We start from the raw sequence: 19,653 nt of genomic DNA on the forward strand, positions 1-19,653 counted from the left end.
CAGGAGTGGGACCAAGGGCCTTCCAGGTCCCAGGAAGGCACTGACCCAGCTCTCTGAATGCAGGTACACCCTGACACTGTGGCAGGGCAGAGCTGACCCCACGTCGGTGGATGATCTCCTCTACATCCGGGACAACACGGAGGCTCACCGAGTCTACTACGATCTCTTCGAGCCCATCCTGTCGCAGCTCAAGCAGCAGGCTTGTAAGGAGGAAGCCTGGGACAGGGCGTGGGCTGACTGCACAGGGCAGCCCTTGGTGGGCACTGGGCCAGAGCTGAGAGGAAACGAGGAATCCTGGGTGGAAGAGGAGGCAGGAATCTTTCTGAGTACCCGTTGTGTGCCTGCTTTGGGCATAATCAGTATTACGGTCCTCTGCATCAGAGTCTTAAATGAGGTGCTGGGAGACCATGTTCAGCCCCCTGGTATCTCCCCAGAAATCAGCCAGACCACATGGACTCCCTGAATGTGGTAAAGAAGCTCTGCATTCACCCCAGTGATGTCTTGAAAGTTAGGGGCTGGTTTTCCTGGGCATGGTGATGCACACCTGCAATCCTAGCTACTTCAGAGGCTAGGCAGGGGGATCAAAACTTCCAGGCCAGCCTGGACAACTTAAGAGAGATCTTGTCTGAAAAAATTAAAATGGCCGGGAATGCAGCTCAGTGGTAGAGCTCTTGCCTAGCATGTTTGAGTCCTTAGGTTCCATCCCAGCACCACACACACAAAAGCCAAAGAAGATTCTGATGGCTTCATGAAGCAATCACTACCTACTAAGTCTATTTTCAGGAAGGAGGCAAGACATTTCCCAAGAAGCGCAGCCTGGGCCTGACACAATGACCCTGCTCTCTCTCTCTTGTTCTGTGACTGAAGGGTGACCTTCCATGAATCCTGCAGGCTTCCAACATGGCCACAGGGAGACCATCCCACTTCCAACTGCACCAAGAAGTGCTCAGAAGTCCTTATTAGGAAGACTCTGATGAAGTTCATTGACCCGAAAATCACTGTTCAGCCCTGTTCTTTTTACTACATTTAGATATATAAGGAAGCTGTGTGAGATAGATAGAAATCTCAATTCCTTGGCATCTCAGAGGGGCTTTGGTTGCATCCCATCTGGCAAGTCCTCAAAAATATGGTGACAGAATGACTTTAGTGGAATCAAAGAACCTTAGGATCTCTGGGCTTGAGATACATATGCATCTGATTTAATAATTCATCCTGGGTGGATTCCTTGTCAAACTCTTAGAGTCCTGGGAACACCTATTGTAACCCATGCCTATTTTAATGATTGTTGTAAGGATTAAATGAAATAACATAACCACAGCACATAGCACAGAGTGGGCGGTTAATATTTTTTAGTTGCTTTTCCTCTTACTATTTGAAATGTGTTCTGTACATCACAAAGTGACCAATATTAGTTGCTAGTATAAGACAGTCAAATGAATACATTAGCATGTCTCAAACTCTAATGTGGCTATGAATCATTGTGAGATCTTGTGAAAAGATCCTGTCTCAGTAGATCTGGGTGGGGCTGAGTTCTGCATTTCTAACAAGTTCCCAAGTGGCTTCAACTACTGACTACACTTTGGGTTTTTTTTGTTTTTTTGTTTTTTGGTACCGGGGATTGAACTCAGATCCTTCCACTTGCAAGGCAGGTGGCGGAACCACTGAGCTAAATCCCTGGCCCCCATTGACTACACTTTGAATAGCAAAGGTATTTAATAGTGATCTTAACCAGGCTATACATTACAATTATCTGGTGAGATTTATAAAATATGTATTTTATGCCCTTGCACTACTGAATCAGAAATTCCTCAGGCATTTATAGTTTTCCTAAGCAACGCAGATGATCCTAGTCCTCAGCCAGGGTTGAGAACCACTGGCCCAGAGCTGGGTATTCTTTCTAACTCTGATCTCCAGATAATTCTGATCATTTTTTAGCTCATATTTGCTGAGCTTCTACTCTCTATTAGGCATTGACCTCAGTGAGGAGAACAACAAAAGAGCCTGCAGTGAAAGAGCACATGATAAATGCTGGGCAAAGAGGGCTTTCTGTGGGACTCCAGGACAGGGAGTGTGGGGATTCAGCCAGCTTGACGGGTCAGGAAAAGGAAGGCTTCATTGTATGAGGTCAAGGTAGCACCAAGTTCAAAGTATGATAGGACCAAGTTAGAACAAAAGAGGGAAAGATAATCGATGTTGGAAAAGACTTGAGTTTACTCAAGTGGAGGGGAAAGTAACTAGGCTAGAGAAGACACCAGAAACAAGATCATGGAGTAGTGCTAAGGTAAAGAGTTTGACCCTTGTCACAATGCTAGGATTTTAAGAAGACTGAATTCTGGAAAATAACAAACATGTCATAAATGTTAGCTCTCATCATTATCATTATTGCTATACTACTATTTTTGTGATTTCCAGGGTTGTGTTTTTAAAATATACTGACAGTATGATGGACAATGGGCTAGAGGGAACTTATACTGCAGACAGGGAAGGTGGTCAGAAGCTATTAAATTCATCCAGTTAAAGAATAGGAAAAATACAAAGGAGGTAGAGTTTATAGATTTGGGAGATTTTGTTCTTGCAATAATTAAAAAACCCACATCTGCACATACCAGTTTGCAAATTCCTTTCATGTACTCATCTTGAGGAGTCAGTACAAGTGTTGGTCCAATATTACAAATAAAGGAAACCGAGGCTCAGAAATAAGTGGACTTGTTTAAGGTTACATGACAAGTATGTGGAAGTGTCACCCCTGTCACCCATCCAGTGTCACCCCTGTCATTCCTGATGCATCAGGCTCCTGCCCCTGTGGTGCACAAGATAGAAACCCTGTGTGGACACTGGCAGGGTGGAGGTCCCTCCCTCTGGTTATGTGGATTGGATATGTGTCACCTTAAAAGGACCCAGAGTTCAGCCCTTGCTGCCATCAGCTCCACATTTCCAGATCTGGAAATAATGAGGAGGTGGAGTCCCCAGTACTAGGATTCTCACACAATTTTAAGAAGGACCTGTATCTGGGTTCTAGCTTTTCCCAACACCATCTTGGAGCTGATAGGATAGAAAAGGAAAGTAGGACAGAAATGCAGATATTGGGGAGGACAGCAGAGGTGGGTGGTGAAGTTATCTTGACCCCTCTGATGTCTCATGGACTTGCATCTATGTAAATCTACTTGTATAAGACCTCATACTTTGATGTATGGAAACTTTCTGCTTCTAACGGAACAACTCAAGCCCATGGCTTAGCCATGTGATGCAATATAGACAAGTAGAGATGATGTGCATGAAATATTCTGCCTCATAGGCAAGAGGGTGAGGGAAAGTACTTGAAGGGAGCTGTGCAGCTTTTCTACAAAGTCTTTAGTTTTCTAGATTCCTTCCATCTTTTCAAATTGCCACCCTTGGCATGTTGGTTTGAGGCCCAAGATGGCAACAGGTGGAGAGCATCTTCCCCCCCCGCCCCAAAATTGAATTATGAAAGTTGTCCTCCCTCTTTCTATCCAGCCATGGCTTTGGGGCTTCAGGTGGATGAGGCCAATAGCCATCAGAAAAACCCACGGTGAAAATGGCACAGTTGGAGGGTGTCGAAGGTGAGCTTAGCCTTCTTCACTTGGGAGAGCTAAATGCACAAGTCAGGAATCTACTGCTAGAAAGTCCAGACAGGGGCAAGGACCTCCCCAACCAGGGCCCTGCTCCAAAAGGTGCTCTCAGTTGTGGTGAAGCCTCCACCTCCCCACCCTCGTCTTCCACGAGGCACCCAGGAGTCTACTGGCTCAGACGACTACCACCTATGCCCGAGATGCATTGCTTTAGTCCTCTGCATCCCTCAAAAGAACACTGTATCTGCCATGACCTGCACATGCTTGTGCAGTAAGCTCCTTACACTCTGGTCATTGATATTTTTTCTCCAATTCTTTTGAGCAATGCTTCAAAAAATAAATGTCAGATTAGTTGTAAAGTTAAAAGGAACAGATTTTCTTCACACACCACTAATCTTTACTGACTAATCAAATATCTAGCATGTCCACAAGTGGCAGAGAAAGCATTTTTTTATATTTCAGTTTCACTCTTTTGTATTTTAATACTTTCTCACATACTCAATTTCTTTTTCTTTTTCTTTCTTTCTTTTTTTGTACCGGGGGATCTAACTTGGGTCCTTGCGCTTGTGCAGCAGGCGGCAAAACCACTGAGCTAAATCCCTGGCCCTCAGTTTCTTTTTAAAAGTTTAGAGCTCATTATAACAAACTCCATTAAATGAAGCAGTGCTTTTCAAAGTCTGGCCTGTGAATTTAAGCAATATTTGCCCCCTAGTAAGGACCAGAAGAACCTGAGAACTTGGGACTCAAACCAGGCCAACATTAGCTCCTAGCTCCTGTCATTTCTTTAAATATTTGTGTGTTCACATATGCTGTTTTTGGCCATGGTTAACCAACAGGATTTCTTTTTGTTGTTGAAATGCTATCTAGTTTAAAGTTCATTGTTTTAAAGAACTTTGAGTATGACTGTTGCTTTGACCTGGCCACTGTGTATGCTTTTTCATAGTAGTTCAAAACAGAGCAAAACTCTGTGGATTACCTCAGTACAAACAATTTATTCTTCGGGATTTTTCTTGAAGTAGAAGAGCTTCCTTGATCCTTACCCAGCCAAATATGGATTGGGCTCCAGGGCCATCGCTTGGAAAAGGAAGCAAAGTGCTTCCGCACAGTAGACTCCAGGCTACACACCAGGGTACAGAAATGAAAACAAGGTCCTGCCTTAAAGGACCTCAACATTTATTGTGAGAGGTGGATGGATAATTAAATAACTGATAATTAAATGACTCATACTCATACAATTGTGCTTAACATATATAACAATAAGAGAATGTGAAAAGTTCTATGGGAGCACAGAGGGAAGGATTCATTCCTGAGGGCTAGAAGAAGGATGAGGAGTAAAGAAGACTTAGTAGAGGTTGTGAGTTTTGAAATGGGGTTTGAAGATGAGTAAGAGTTTACCAGGTAGAGAAGGATGGAGAGAACATTCAAGGTAACGAGAGAGCTTAAAAAAAAAAAACCCCAAATAATAATAATAAGTCATGGAATAAAGACAGGTATGAGAATACTGAATAGTTCAGTGCTGCTACAGCAAAGAGTACTTCAGTGGACAGGATGGGAGCTGCAGAGGCAGGTGGGGGCCAAAATTCAGAAGGCCCTGGACACCAGCCAGGGGTTAGATTTGTTCCTGTTGGTGACACACCCATAGAAGGCTTTCAAGCCCATGTTTTGGCCATTAGATTGGACAGGCACTATCCCCTGACCCTCTGTCTTTGGAAGGACACTCTGCTCTTCTGCTAGGTCCACTGTTTCCTTCTTAGTCCTCTCATCCCCTTAGCTCTGCACAGACCCAGATTCTGCCTCAAGTTTCAAGACTCCGACAATTTAGGATTAGGAGGCAATTGATCTTTTTTCAGAAGGGATTTTATATTCTTCTGGCACTATACACTACAGGCAAATGGCATGGATATTTTAGATTGAGCCAGCTAGATATATGTATTCTCTCCTCAAGGGTTAGGATAATCAGTATTTTGAGTTTAATGCTTAAGTATTTCTGCTGAATAAGTGCCAGAGCTGGTCACTGATCGTCCTGTTCAAACATAAGTCACCTAACTAGAGAAGGACAGAGCTGAAATCAAAACTCAGGTCTCCTGACTCCCAAACCAGCACTCTTTTGGGTAGGCTCCCGACTGGCTCTCCCTAACACAATGTACTTGGCTGACTCAAACCCACAGGGTCCTGATTGAGAGCTGGAGGTTGTGTTCCCGGAATAGAATTCTGTTGAGCCTCAAGCCAGGCAGCATAATTTCATGTCTGTGATACCCCATATCCCATCTTCTGAAAGATGGGAGCAGCACATACTTAATCCTTCAGCTAAGATCAGAGAGTGGGGTGGGGTGGGTTTGGGTTGCTGTTCTGCAGTTGTTTGCGATGACTGAGGAGTGGTGGAGCCCCGGGCAAGTTGGAAGGAGTCCGAGTAGGAAGAAGCCATGAGGGCAGTGACTCCCCATCCCAACAGGACTGGGTTTCCCCTTAGCAGCGAGCCTCCAGCTTTGGAACGGTTCAAGCTGAGGAAGGCTGTTCACGCAGTGGGGCTTCTGCTTTAGAGGGGCTTTCTGCAGGGAAGGGGGGGCGGGACCCGAGACTCCGCGGTCTTGGGCTCCTGCATAAACCCTGAAACCCGCTAGCTGAGGATGTGCCTGACAGGAGGACCTTCAGCCGGGCGAGCGCCGCGGATCACCACGTAGTGACGACAATCATGCCGCCACTGCTTACCCTTTAAAGCGCCGGGCACTTCACATACCAAACTATCTTGATGAAATGAACCTAGTTATTGTGAAATACATCCAGAATCGCAGGAGGTACTCTGATCGTAAACTCTACTTAGATGAAGATGCAGAGGCTTAAAGTCTCCACAGTCTCCCAGGGACCGAGCCTTGAGCAATTTAGGCTTATCAGATTGCACAAATGCATTTCAGCACCTCTTTCGCTTCAGCTGCCGTTTCCACCTTGCTGGATAAAGTGAGTCAGCGGCTAGGAAGCTGCGTTTACCACCTCCCGAGCTTCAAGGGTTGGGAGTGGGCGGTCCTTCCGTCCGGGGCGGGGACCTTTATGGGCGGGGCTTAGATGGGGCGGGGCGGAGGCGGCCGACGACCGGAAGTGCCCCCGTGGGCGGAGACGACCTGGAACACAAGTCCGTGACCCCTTTCCGCGAGCTGAGGGCAGCGGCTCTCCTCCGTAGCAGAGCTTCGTCACCTGCCGCCGCTCTCTCCCTCCGCTGCCGCCCGGACGATGATATCCCGCCTGCTGCTACGCGCCTGGTCCCCGGGCCCTGCCCTTGGCCTGGGAGCGCCCTGTCGGCCCCTCAGCGCCGGCTCCGGGCCCGGCCAGTACCTGCACCACAGCATCGTGCCCACCATGCACTACCAGGACAGCTTGCCCAGGTGAGCCTGGGCTCCCTGCCCCGCCGCCAGCCCTGGGTCGACCTGCGCCTACTTCCACTCAGGCAGGACTGGCACAGCTATTTCTACCTTGCAGGCAGCCCCAGGCCCCAGTACAGGAACTCCAGCACCCTGAGATCTCTTTCTTCTAGAACCAACCCCCTGCTGTTCAGATTCTTCAGAACCCTTCCTAAATTCTAAATTCCCTCAAATTCTCTGTTTAACCTATCTTCCAGCCATGTATTCTGAATCTCACACATTTCTCCCTGAAAAATGTTCTACCTGCCCGGCTCCAAAACCACCCTAACCCCCCAGCTAGGGATCCCCCGAGGTACTTTAATGACTGCCCTGAGAGAAGTAGCCAATTCCTGACACATAGTACAGCAGTGACCCCCTCTCAGCTCCCAATACATCTTGTCCACGAATTACTCGGAACCCTCAGCCCCGCTCCTCATTCCTCCTGTCTCCCGCCCTTTGAGTAAACCCTCAGTCCCCATAGGCACACCCCTGGTGTTCACCCTCACCCTCCATGTCCACCGTAACTTCTAAGTGCAGTCTTCCTTCTAGTGTCACCAGTCTCTGGTCTCCCAGCCTCTGATTTGCCAAGTCTCCTCTTCAGTATTAGAAATTTCCTTCACTGCCTGAAATCAAACCTGAACTGTCTTCTCCACTCATTCACCATTTAATTCCTGAGGCCCAATTCTAAATTTGTCTCAAAAACCCTTCTCATTTTTTTTCTTACCAAATTGCCATCAGGAATACCCAGGTCTAGGGGCTGGAGGCCAGTGCTCCCTCCCCAGGAAAAGAACATTGTTTGACAGCCGTCGCCCCAGTGGCTGGGTTGTGGGTTTTCTCCATATCCTGGAGTTATTTAACTCTGCATCATCCTTGCCCACCCTGCTCTCAGCAGCAGCATCCAAGGATGATTTCTGTGAAATTACCCTGCAGACATATAAGAGAAACTAAATAATGAGATTATCTGAGCTTGGTAGAGGGCAGAGGGAAAGAAATTGCCTGCAGGATTAGCCTGAGACCTGCCTCCTCCAGACAGCCAGTGTGTCTGAGTTGCCTCACTATGTAGGGGAAAGGTCATGTGGACTGGCAGAGCGTGTCTTCACTTGCCAAGCCCAGAATCGCCACTGACTTTGAGGCAGGCCAGCCCAAGGCCCCACCCACATTTAAGATCAGAGGGATGTTTGGGATTTTAGAATTGGAAAGCATATTCAAGATTGTTTAGACCAACCCTATCCATGGCACAAAAGTCTGTAGGAACCTGTAAGTACAAAAAATACCACTCATCACCCTTTAAGCAATCATTAACTCATTGATAAAGTAGGAGTTAGATGAGAGATGAAATTTCTTGTCTCTGAGATTCTGAGCTAGTAAAATATATTATCTTTGACATTCATGTTGATGTTACACTTGGTGAAAAGCCCCTGACTTTGAAGTCTGGTAAAACTGAGTTTCAGATTCTGTATCTGCAAATCTTCAGCTGTAACTTTGGGCTATTTTGTTAACTTCCTGGAGCCATGATTACCTGTCATGTCAGAATGGCAACATGCTGAGATAAGATGCCTGAGATAAATACCCTTGTAATTGTCATGCTGCCAGGGAGCCCTGGACTCTTTCTACTAGGAACCTTTGCACTGTCACTTGCTTATTCTGTTTTCTTTTTTTTTTTTTTATTCATTAAGTTTATTAGTACATTTTAGGTATACAATATGATGACATTCATCAGTGGGAATTTGTACCTTTACATGATGTATCTTGATTCTTATTTTTTCCCCATTCCCTTGCCCTCCCTTCCCCCGCTCCACCCTTCCCTATTTACAAAGACTTTGTTTCCATGTTTTCATTTTCTCGTATTTATTCTCTTCCCTTCTTTTCTTTCACCTACTCTCCCACTTCCCCTTCCCCTTTGCCCCTTTTCTTCCTATTTCACATTATCTGTTATACATTTTCATCCTTATTTACACTTTCAGTTTCTCACACCAGAGAAATTATTTGGTATTTACACGTGTGTCCTATTTATTTCACTTAAGAGTATGGCCTCAATGTGCATCCATTTAGCTATAAATGTCTCAAGTTTTTCATTCTTTATGGCTGAGTAGTACTCCATTTTATAAAAAAAACACCACATCTTCTTTATCTAGTCTCCTGTTGATGGGCAATTGGGCTATTTCCAAGTTTTAGCTATTATAAACTGTGCCACTATCTGCTTTTTCATAGGTGTTTCTTTTTTTTTTTCTGTACCGGGGATCAAACTCGGATCCTTGCACTTGTGAGGCAGGTGGCAGAACCACTGAGCTAAATCCCTGGCCTCGCTATCTATTTTTTAAAGTGTTTCTCTCTCTCTCTCTGTCTCTCTTTCTCTCTGGTGAGTGTGGTAAAATATACTTAACAAAATTGATCATTTTGGGCCGGGGATTTAGCTCAGTGCTGCCACTCGCCTGCCTCACAAGCACAAGGTCCTGAGTCCAATCCCGGGTACCAAAAATAAATAAATAAGTAAATATTGATTAATTTACCCATTTTTAGCTATATACTTCAGCTAGATGTCATTTTTAAGGAGTCTATGATATAACCTTGGACTATAAAACTGCAAGTCCTTAGGAAACAAATTGTGGATCAGCCTGACCTCATTCACATTACTAATTTGATAAACACTCATTGATTGAGTTTGGAGACCTATCAGCCATGGTGATGCACTTACAGTTCAGAAGAGGAGATGTAAACAAGAGTTATAATGCGGTAACTGGGAAGCAGCATCTTATAATCCTTAAGATCACGAGATACGAGTCAGGCCTGAGTGTGTGGGTGTGTTGCTGGGGACTGAATCTCAGACCCGACTTTTAATTCCAACCTACTTCTTCCTCGATGCATGGCCATGAAGAAGTCATCTTACCTAAAAAAAGGAAAGATAATATTAGCTTCCTTTCTGGATAGTGAGAATCAAACACCCTGGTAGAAAGCTCTTAGTGATGAGTCTGGCACATAGTCCTTAGTAGACATTCATAGCACTATAGCGGTCGGTCGTAAGCAAATGTCCGTTGCATGTCTGGAGTATGTTGGAAGAGAACCATTCCCATGTGAGTGTGGAGGTGCCTGGGTTAGAGGAATGAGGGAAGGACAGGTCAGTGCCTGCCAAGAACAGGCGCCTGAAATACGTGCTGTGATCAGAAATTTTGAGGTTTATGTTAGGCACAGCCAGAGAATCACCTTTTAGCCCTTAAATTATTGAAATTGGCCTTGGGTGGGGGAGAAGGGCTCATTACGAGGCATCATGTTAGGTCTATAATTGATCCAAAATAAATGTCATTAATCTGTGACTTTTCTTTTAATTCCTACTGCTTTATGTGGTAACTGGTGTTCCAAACATAGTGGGCAGGTTTTCTAAAGCGCGAGGCAGGAGAAGGCATGGAGAATAACAGACATAGAACCAATAATGTTCTAGGCCCCAAAGACAGATCTTTTAGACCAGTCATCCTGACTTCCAGAATAATTTTATTCCCCAGCAACTCTGTACAGGGCTTATAACTCAATAACTTGTGGATATTTATAACTCAATCTTATAAACATAGAAAAGGTGTTTTCGCTGTGTTCCTGCAGGAAGAATGCTCGGGGACAGACTGCTTTGATAGCAGGTGACTAAGAGCAACTCACACAGGAGATGAATCTGCCCAGTGCTTACTTTTCTTCTGTCTGTTTATGGCAGAAAACTTCTAGATGGGGGTGGGGTGGGGGGATTGCCCCGAAAATCTCAGAACCCTGCCCCTGCCTCTTCCAAGGCGCTGTGAATACATCGTCGGGAGCTAAGCTTAGGTTCTGCGGAGAGCATGTGAGGCCACTTGTGCAGCTCTTTGAGAAGCTCGGAGGAAGCGGGCTAGCACGCAGAGCCTGGAGTTGCTCTCACATCTTCAGTTTTCAAGAGAATAAGTGTTGACTGGAAGAATGGCTTGTGAATACTCATTGAAAAGGAAACTGTTACATTCAGGGCTTTTGTAGTAGCATGTGATAGAAATTCCACTTCAAACTGGCCCAAGCAAATAGGGATGTAATAGCTCAAAGGCTGAAAAACGTGTGTTGGATCAAGAGGTTCAAATGGTATCATCAGGACCTTGTTTTGCCTTCCTGCTGAACTCTTCATCTGTGTACATTCTCAAACAGGCTTTCTCAAGGTGACAAAGTGGCCTCCAGCACATAAGGCATAACTTACACCCAAATCTTTCAGTGCTAAAGCAGAGATTCCGCCCTACTAGAAATTCCAATAAAGGTCTGTAATTAATTCTTAGTGGCTCTCACTGGGTCTCATTGGATCTGAACCAGTCAGCTGTAAGTCCACTTCCAGGAGTTTGAGTTAAAGTCAGTTCTTGAACCACAGGGACTGGAGCAGCAAAGCTTCCAGGAAAGCGTGGTACTGTTCCCAGAAGAGAATGGATGTGAGGCAGTCCCACAATGGAAGTGGGAAATCCTGTGCTAGGCACTGAGGAGAGAAGGTGAGCTAGTTTCCCAGGGAAGTGAACAGGCTGGTAGCCAAGTCTGGTTCCCCAGGACTTGAGAGCTGAGTGTTTACTATGTGCCAGGCACTGTTCTGCGACTATGACATGCATGACCTCATTTAATCTGTACAGACCTTCAGAGGTGCGTGCACATATTACCCCCATTTTATAGGCAAGGCAGCTTAGGTGCAGGGTCACACATCTGTGAGTGGTGAGGCCGGCTGGAGTCTGCTTTCTGAACCACTGTGCAGTGCTGCTCACAGGGATGAAAAATGACTTGTTTTAAGAAAAAAAATGTGACAGCTTCATTGAAATTTAATTCACATGCCATAAGATCCACTTTTTATAAAGCATATAATTCAGTGGTTTTTAGAGTAGTGCAATCATCACCACCAATTCATTTACCCCCTCCACCAAAAAAAATCATGTTCTCACTACAGTGACTCCTCAAGTTATGACTGGCCTGGCATACAAACAAATTGGGTTAATTAGGTTAATGGAAAATTCATCTGTCTCTTGTTACTTATAGCATGTACCCAGGTAAACATTCAGATCTCAGCAGTATTGACTTACAACCAACTTGAGTTACAACCAGCCCATAGGAACCGATCGAGTTTGTAAGTCAAGGGTCCACTGTACTAGTCTCATCCCACCCTCCCTCCCCATCACCCTTTGTAGGCATTGATACACCGTCTGGAACTGTTTGAATTCAGGTTTCTCTGATTTAAAGCTCATCCCTTTTCCCAGCATACCATGCTCTCCCTAAACAAAGAGTAGATCTACAGTTGCCAGGATCACACTTCTTCCACTTTCTCCATCACTACCTGCTCAGAGGAGCCTGCCAAGGTTGAAACTATCAAAGTAGAGCAGTAAACTATCAGAATATGCAGTCAAAGAGGACAGAGGACCTGGTCTGGAGAAAACATGCATGTTTAGGGAAAGAAGACCTAATGAGGGGAGAAACAGAGAAGATGACATCAAAACCAGAAGGTGGGTGGAGATGCTATCTGTGTCTTCTACACGATCTCAGTTTCAAGCATACATTTAGAATCTCCCAGTCTGGTGGGGAGAGACACAAGTAAATGCCACTAAATGTGGTAGACATTCTGAGACTGCTGTGGCTTGAATGTGTCCCCCAAAGTCTGTGTGTGGGAAGCCTCAGCCTCAGTGCAGCAGTGAGAGGTAGGACCTTAAGAGGTGCCCAGGTCATGAGGGCCCTGCCATGTGGTGCCAGGCTGTGATGTGGCAGGAAGCCCTTCCAGCACACTAGCACCATGATCTTGAACTTCAGCCTCCAGAACTGTGAGGATTAAATTGCTTTATAGATTACTCAGTCTCTGGTATTCTGTTATAGCAGCATAAACCAAATGAAGACAGCATAAAAGAACGAGTAATAGCTGAGCATGGTGGTACACCCTTGAAATCCCACCACTCAGGAAGCTGAGATAGAAGGATTACCAGTTTGAGCTCAGCCTGGACAATTTAGCAATTTAGTAAGACCTTGTTCACACACATGCATGCACGTACGCGCGCACACACACACACACACACAAACACACACACACACAGAGTACTGGGGATATACCTCAGTGCCAAGGCCCTGGGTTCAATTCTCAGTACCAGGAAAGAAAAAAAAAGGAATATCAATGAATTCCTTGAACATACATGTATTAAATGCCTGCCCTGTGGCTAGTAGAGGTCAGAGAAGGGATTTCAGAAGAAGAATATCATGGCGAAGACCCTCTAAACATAACCACAACCATGAGAACCAATGCTGTACATTTATTTCCCATTCCTCATTCAGTGATAGCGTATAGACTGCTAGGAACTGGCCATGGTGGGAGTATTTGTCCACCAGAGAAATTAGTAAATGCTAAGGGCTGGGGATTTAGCTCAGTGTCACCGCACCTGCCTCACAAGTGCAAGGTCCTAAGTTTGATCCCCAGTAAAAAAAAAAGAAAAAAGAAGAATTAGTAAATGCTACAATTCAGGGCTTCATTGCACAGAAAGCTGGTTAATGCTCACCTGTTGTTGGAGCTGGATAAAGTTGAAGACTGGGAAGAGGTGGTATGATTGGCTTTGAGAGGAAAGAGACTTGTTAAACAGTGATGGCAGGTGGAGGTAGTGAGGGAGCTGGTCCCTTCTAGAAATTAAGAGAGTGGCTTTCTTTAGGGATAAATCCAAAGGCAGGTGGTATTTTCACAATAGTGAGTTTTAGAAAGGAGAGGAGGCAGGAGGCCTACTGGAGATGTTATAGAGTAGAGGGTGGGTTTTGAGAATGGAATGGGTGTGCCAAAAGGTCTAGTGAAAGGGCCAAAGCATAGTAATAGCTGTGTGGGGCCGTACTAGATATTGCTGAGAGGACAGAAGGAAATAGAAGGGGTCCAGGTTTCTGCCTAATAAAGCAGGAAACTAGCAAGGAAGTAGAAAGTGTCCTATCAGTATATACATGTAGACATCTGGATAGCCATAACTTTAGTGTGTGCTGTATGTTCAAAGTTTACTGTGTATTAGGTACTTGGCGGAATTCTCCATGTGTATTATTTAATCCTCAGAAGCCTGATGAGCTATCACTTAATAAATAGAGACATAAGGGTCAGAGAGATAAGAAATTTGCCCGTGATCACGTGGACAGTAAATCCAGGATACAAGACTTGATCTGTGATTTGAAAGGCGGTGACTTCACCTCTCCAATATATTGGACATGTTAGTGATAGACTGTGCTGGGTGAGCTTGGAACTTGACAAGCGCATTTCAGATCTCTCTGTGAGACAGTTTTCTCCACCTCATAATCCAGAAATGTAGTCTTGCCACCTCTAGCCATATTGCTAGAGAATGACCACAGAACTCAGCTTGAGTGTGAGTAAATCTCATTCTGTTTCTCCTGTGTCAGTCACTAGTTCTTATACTTTTAGATTTCACAGATCAGTACAATTAAGGAGAAAAACACCAGGCTATGAGGATTTTTTTTTTTTTTTTTGGTACTGGGGATTGAATTCAGGACCTTGTGCTTTCGAGGCAGGTGGCAGCACCACTGAGCTAAATCCCCGGCCCCTATCAAGATTTTTTAAAAGGAAAGACTTCTAATGACCCCCACCAAAATAATCTGAAAATTAAGGACAGACTTGTAAATGAAGCAAATTTAGCTTTGGGATAAGTATCACACTGTACATATTTTTCATTTCACAGTGAGCCAGTAACTTCATCCTCATGGCAATTGTCTGCCCAGTAGCAGGTAATTCGGGAATGCTATATGGCATTTACATTGAGGACGTTTTATGTAAGGCAAAAATATATATCTGGGAAGGCTGGCATGTTCATTAAGCTGTCCTTACTGTATTTTATAGAAAACATGATTTTTGTTTCCACAGTAATAATTTTTGTGTATAAACTATGCTGCCTCAATTTATTTCCATCTAGTTTAGTTTCTGTTAGTAAAAATAACTCATCACTCTTGAGACTTGCTTTATCCCATTAAAGGAAGAGCAGGCTAGAATTAATATGACAAGTCTTTAATACAAGCTGTTTTATCAAACTGCCACTGTCTGTAATTTAGAATTTTCTTTTAAAAAGGTAAATTTTCGTTAATATTCCTAGTGTCAAAACAAAGTCCTGAGGAATGTAAGTAAGCAGCTTTATAATTAGGAGGTAGATGAGGTAGTGTTTGGGATTTTCTGTGTCAATCAGTGAATATAAGTTAGTGTTAAAGTGTTGTGAAGGGTTACTTAGGGCAGTCTCAGTCCATAATAGCTGTAAATAATTTTTTTGAAGACATTTTCTCGGTATGTAGTTCTGGCTGGCCTTGAACTCACTGTGTAACCCAGGATGGCCTCAAACTCATAGTGATCTTCCTGCCTCAGTGCCAGGTTTACAGGCATGCACTACCATGCCCAGTTTAACAGCTGTAAATCATTTAGATTTATTTTTGTTATTGTGTTTTGGATAAATATGCATTGGAAAATAAGCAAAAAACCACAGTATGTCATAAACTGAGTTTTTAAACTATGCTTTGTGGATAATGTTTCAGTGTTCCTAAATGACTAATACATTTAGGTTTCATACGTAAATATCAGTGTTAATTTTGAGTTGCCAAACCACTATTGTTTTAATACTGGGGATATATCTTTCAGTGAAACCATTGAGATGAAAGAGAAAAATACATCTTGCACTCTGTCCATGTTTTCATTTCACCATAGATCAGTAACTTCCCTACCACAGCCATCCCCAGAATCCACTGCTAGAGAATGAGGAGTCAGCAGGCACCCTGTTGTCCTGATTTTTAAGCACATGGAAGTACTTGGTGTTTTCTTCTTAGTAAGTGATCAGCTCTTCCCTTTAGTGAATGTAGGCCACATATTGGGCTGGCTTTTGGACAGGTCTTCATTTCACTCTTGTATGATTCTCTGTGGTGAAATGTATAAGAAATAGAACTAGGCATACTGGCACACAGTACTGCCAGCCACTTGGGAGGCTGAGGCAGGAGGATCTCAAGTTCAAACAACTTGAACTTGGGCAACTTAGTGAGACACTATCTCAAAAAGAAACAACCAACAACAAAAAAATCAAAGTTTGCACCCATACACACACACAAATGCACACAAACATGCACACACACACGAAAGTTTTAAAAATAGAACCATTTTCTTTTTTCCTGGGAAAGGAAAATGCCATTGTTTAGTCTAAGGATAGAATTCAGTCAGTACTAGCACAGTGTTCATACAGATATTATATTTGTGGCCAGAAAACAGGAATACCTAGGACAGATTCTGCTTTCCCATTTTGAATCTATTATTATTCAAAATAATTATATATATATATTTTTTGGTACTGGGGATCGAACTCAGGACCTTGTGCTTGTGAGGCAGGTGGTGGCACCACTGAGCTAAATCCCTGGCCCAATTATATTCTTATTTTACTTAAAAGTAGAGTTACCATTGATACATTAGTAAATTCTGGGAGGTGTGTGTATATGCACACATATGTGTGTAGGTGTGCGTACATGTATGTGTGTGTACATGAATGTGTATGTGTGTAGTATGTGTGGTGTTGGGGTCAAATCCAGGGTTTTATTCATGTTAGGCAAGTGCTCTACCACTGAGCTACACCCATCAATGCCAATTTATGAACAATTCCCATTGCTGCTTTTTTAGCAGGGAAATTAATTATCCAGTAATTGGTTTACCAGCTTGGCTTATGAAACTGATTACCCTCTTGGATTTATTATCACCCTGACCCTGACTTTCTGTCTCCTCAGGCTGCCTATTCCCAAACTTGAAGACACCATTCAGAGGTACCTCAGCGCACAGAAGCCTCTCCTGAATGACAGCCAGCTCAGGTAAACACTGAAACTCCGAAGGACCGTGGTTGTTGTGGTTTGAGAGAGGCTGGCAAGTAGTGGTGAGTGGACCAAGCTTCAGACAATGTCTGCGACTTGATGGAGAACCTAGAATCCAGTTTCTGCAGTATCAAGTTCAGGAAATAGATTTTCGTTCATGAAGGTTTGACCAAGCCCTGAGGTGAGAGTTCCTCCAGCCTGACTCAACCAGAGGTGGTTTAGAAGCCAGAAAGCCAGGTTTGGACTTGACATTGGCAGGTGCAGCTGGCATGCCAGGTGGTACTGGTCATCAGCAAGAGGCCAAGAGGTGAGGTCCTAGTGGAGTGAAATAGGTCCTTAATCCAGTATGACTGGTGTCCTCCGAAGACAAAAGAGAAGAGACACAGAGAGAGGCATGTGAGGATGGAGGCATGGACTGGCGGGTCACATCCACAAGCAGAGGACAACAAACCCTGCAACATGCTAAGAGAGATCATGGAACAGATTTTCCCCTAGTGTCTTCAGAGAGAATATGGTCTTGTAGTTGCCTTGATTTTGTATATCTGGCCTCAAGGGCTGAGAGGGAACAAATCTCCCTTGTTTTAAGTCCCTCACAGTGTGTGATATTTTGTTATGGCAGCTCTACGAAACTAATACATAATGAAATCTAAAACTAATATTGGATATAAAAGAGAAAAAAATACTCCCCCAATAATGATATTGGATGTGGTCAAAAAGTGACTTATATGAAGCTATTGGAGTTCAGTGTGGTTCCATCATCTTTTTCCATAATGAGATTTTTTTTTTTTTGGCACAGATAACTGGCATTATATTAGAATCACAAAAGTCCTTTATTGGACAGTGACAGAGAAACAGACAAACTGTTCATATCTAGGCCCCTGCTTTTAAATATTCTTGTTTGTCACTTGAAGTTCCTCAGTATGGCAGCGAATTAACAGCTACCAGTTACTAAGTATTATGTTTTAGACTATTCTACATCCTCAGCTTTATATTTTTTAATCTTAAAAGGTGGTATTATCTCAGACAGACTGAATAACTTGTCCAGTGTCACATAATTCGAAAGAGACACACTTTTTATTCCAAACATTATGTCCTTTTCTCAATGCCAAACTGCTCCTTAGAGTACAGATCCTTTGTGAGATATTTATTGATCATCCTGATATCCTAGATTTATCTGTTTTAGATTGACTCCTGTTCTTCTATTCAGAGATAATTTCCCATTTCATTCCCAGCTTCCAGGATATGCTGATGAGAACCCAAGGCTCCATGTATGATTTCTTGGCCATGAGCCTAAAAATCATGTATTTCCTATTATGGTTTGAGCCTATCTTTTCTTGGACATTTCAGGCAAACAGAACAATTCTGTAAGAGTTTTAAAAATGGCATTGGAAAGGAACTGCACAAGCAGCTGGTTGCTCAGGACAAGCAGAATAAACATACAAGCTACATTTCAGGTAGGTCAGCTGAGCTGCGGCCATGATTTTTGCCCAGATCCTTCCATAATGGGAAATAAGGTATCCTCTCCTGTTTTGGTCTCAGAAACATTCTTAGTGGGACCAGCATTGAAGTAATGGCTTACCACCTGTTCCTGAAGAGTTCCTCATGTACTAAGGTGTTGCCTGGCGCTTGTCCAGAAGCAGTGACTTGCTTTCTCTGTACTCAGGACCAAGACAGAATCTAATCCATGGCTGTGACTGAAAAGGAGGCAGAATTGAGTCCCATGTCCTCAGAGTGTCATTCCAGATCCTCCACAGTCTGGCTTCACTGCCCCCTGAAGCCTCATCTCATGACTTACCCTGCCACACCTCATGCTGCGACAAGCCTGAACTCTATATTGTTCCTTTTATCCTCTGTGCCTTCATCCCTATTGTCCCCACTTCCATTTTTCACCAGGCCAGTTCTTCCTTAGAAATCCAGTAGGGTGCTTTTTCCATGACACCTTAGTCCTTTTACCTCTCCATTCAGAATTGGTTACTTCCACCTTTTTGCCTTTGGTACTTTTAATTGAGTTTGTTTTGTATTAGTACATGTTTGCAGTACGTTCAGTTTACAGTCGTCTGAGGGAGTAGGTGCATGCACATAATACAGCTTGGTTCCCCTTCCCTCCTGCCTCCCTCCTTCCTTCCTCTAATCCCCTTTCTCCATTTTTGTTTTTGTTCATATTACTAATCTAATCTCAAGTTTATGACATATAATGTTTACATTCATTGAGGTTATTAGATTCCTGTACATGGCGTATCTTTATTCTACTTACAGTCCTTCCCCTCCCCTCTCCTCTCACTCATGTTCTCTCGGACCTCTTCGCATTCACAAGAGATCTGTTCCTTTATCTCCTTCTATCCATCCTTTATTGTTTGTACTTTGCCTCACTCAAATGAGAGATACTATGTGGTATTTAAGCTTCTGTGTCTGATTTATTTCATTCAATATTATATTTTCCAGGTGCATCCATGTTCCTACAAATGTCTAAAATTTGTTCTTCTTTATAGCTAGGTAGTAGTCCATTTTGTATAGATATCACATTTTCTTTATCCAATCATCTGTTGATGGGTATACAAACTGCTTTTAGGACTTAGCTATTATGTGCTGCTATAAACACTGGTATGCATGTGTCACTATTGTATGATTTTTTTGGCTCTTTAGGGAAGATACCTAGAAGAAGGATAGCTAGGTCACATGGAATTTCTACTTTCATTCTTTGAGGAATTTTCACAATGGCTGTACAGTACTAGTTTATATTCCCACCAACAGTGGGAATGGGAGGGTTCCTTTTTTCTACTGCAGTGATGGCATCACTTGTTATTTTTTTGATTTCTTAATGATTGTCATTCTTTCTGGTGTAGTTGATATTTTCA

At 43.6% G+C, this 19,653-nt stretch overlaps 2 protein-coding genes across 7 annotated transcripts in view; one reads left to right on the forward strand and one right to left on the reverse strand.

Moving 5' to 3' along the window:
• The first annotated feature begins 6,652 nt into the window (after nucleotides 1-6,652).
• The window catches only part of Cpt2 (carnitine palmitoyltransferase 2), a 32,231-nt gene continuing 19,230 nt past the window's right edge, over nucleotides 6,653-19,653 (forward strand). For 2 of the 3 annotated variants that reach the window (XM_004874668.3, XM_004874667.3), the window contains exons 1-3: nucleotides 6,653-6,967; nucleotides 16,718-16,798; nucleotides 18,146-18,252. In XM_004874668.3, the coding sequence (XP_004874725.2) occupies nucleotides 6,816-6,967; nucleotides 16,718-16,798; nucleotides 18,146-18,252 (340 nt within the window). In that variant the 5' untranslated portion in view covers nucleotides 6,653-6,815. The remainder of the gene's footprint in view (nucleotides 6,968-16,717; nucleotides 16,799-18,145; nucleotides 18,253-19,653) is intronic. The other variant, XM_087214699.1, reaches the window with a different exon arrangement.
• Nucleotides 9,090-19,653, reverse strand: part of Czib (CXXC motif containing zinc binding protein) — a 34,939-nt gene continuing 24,375 nt past the window's right edge. For 2 of the 4 annotated variants that reach the window (XM_087214702.1, XM_087214701.1), the window contains exons 8-9: nucleotides 18,378-18,492; nucleotides 9,878-17,156 (exon numbers count right to left, since the gene is read on the reverse strand). In XM_087214702.1, the coding sequence (XP_087070828.1) occupies nucleotides 18,406-18,492 (87 nt within the window). In that variant the 3' untranslated portion in view covers nucleotides 9,878-17,156; nucleotides 18,378-18,405. The other 2 variants (XM_004874674.3, XM_087214700.1) reach the window with 2 other exon arrangements.

The sequence above is a fragment of the Heterocephalus glaber genome, unplaced genomic scaffold (assembly GCF_053883595.1).
Source record: "Heterocephalus glaber isolate CG9 unplaced genomic scaffold, H.glaber_assembly_v1.0 deba00001449, whole genome shotgun sequence".
Taxonomy (NCBI): Eukaryota; Metazoa; Chordata; class Mammalia; order Rodentia; family Bathyergidae; genus Heterocephalus; species Heterocephalus glaber.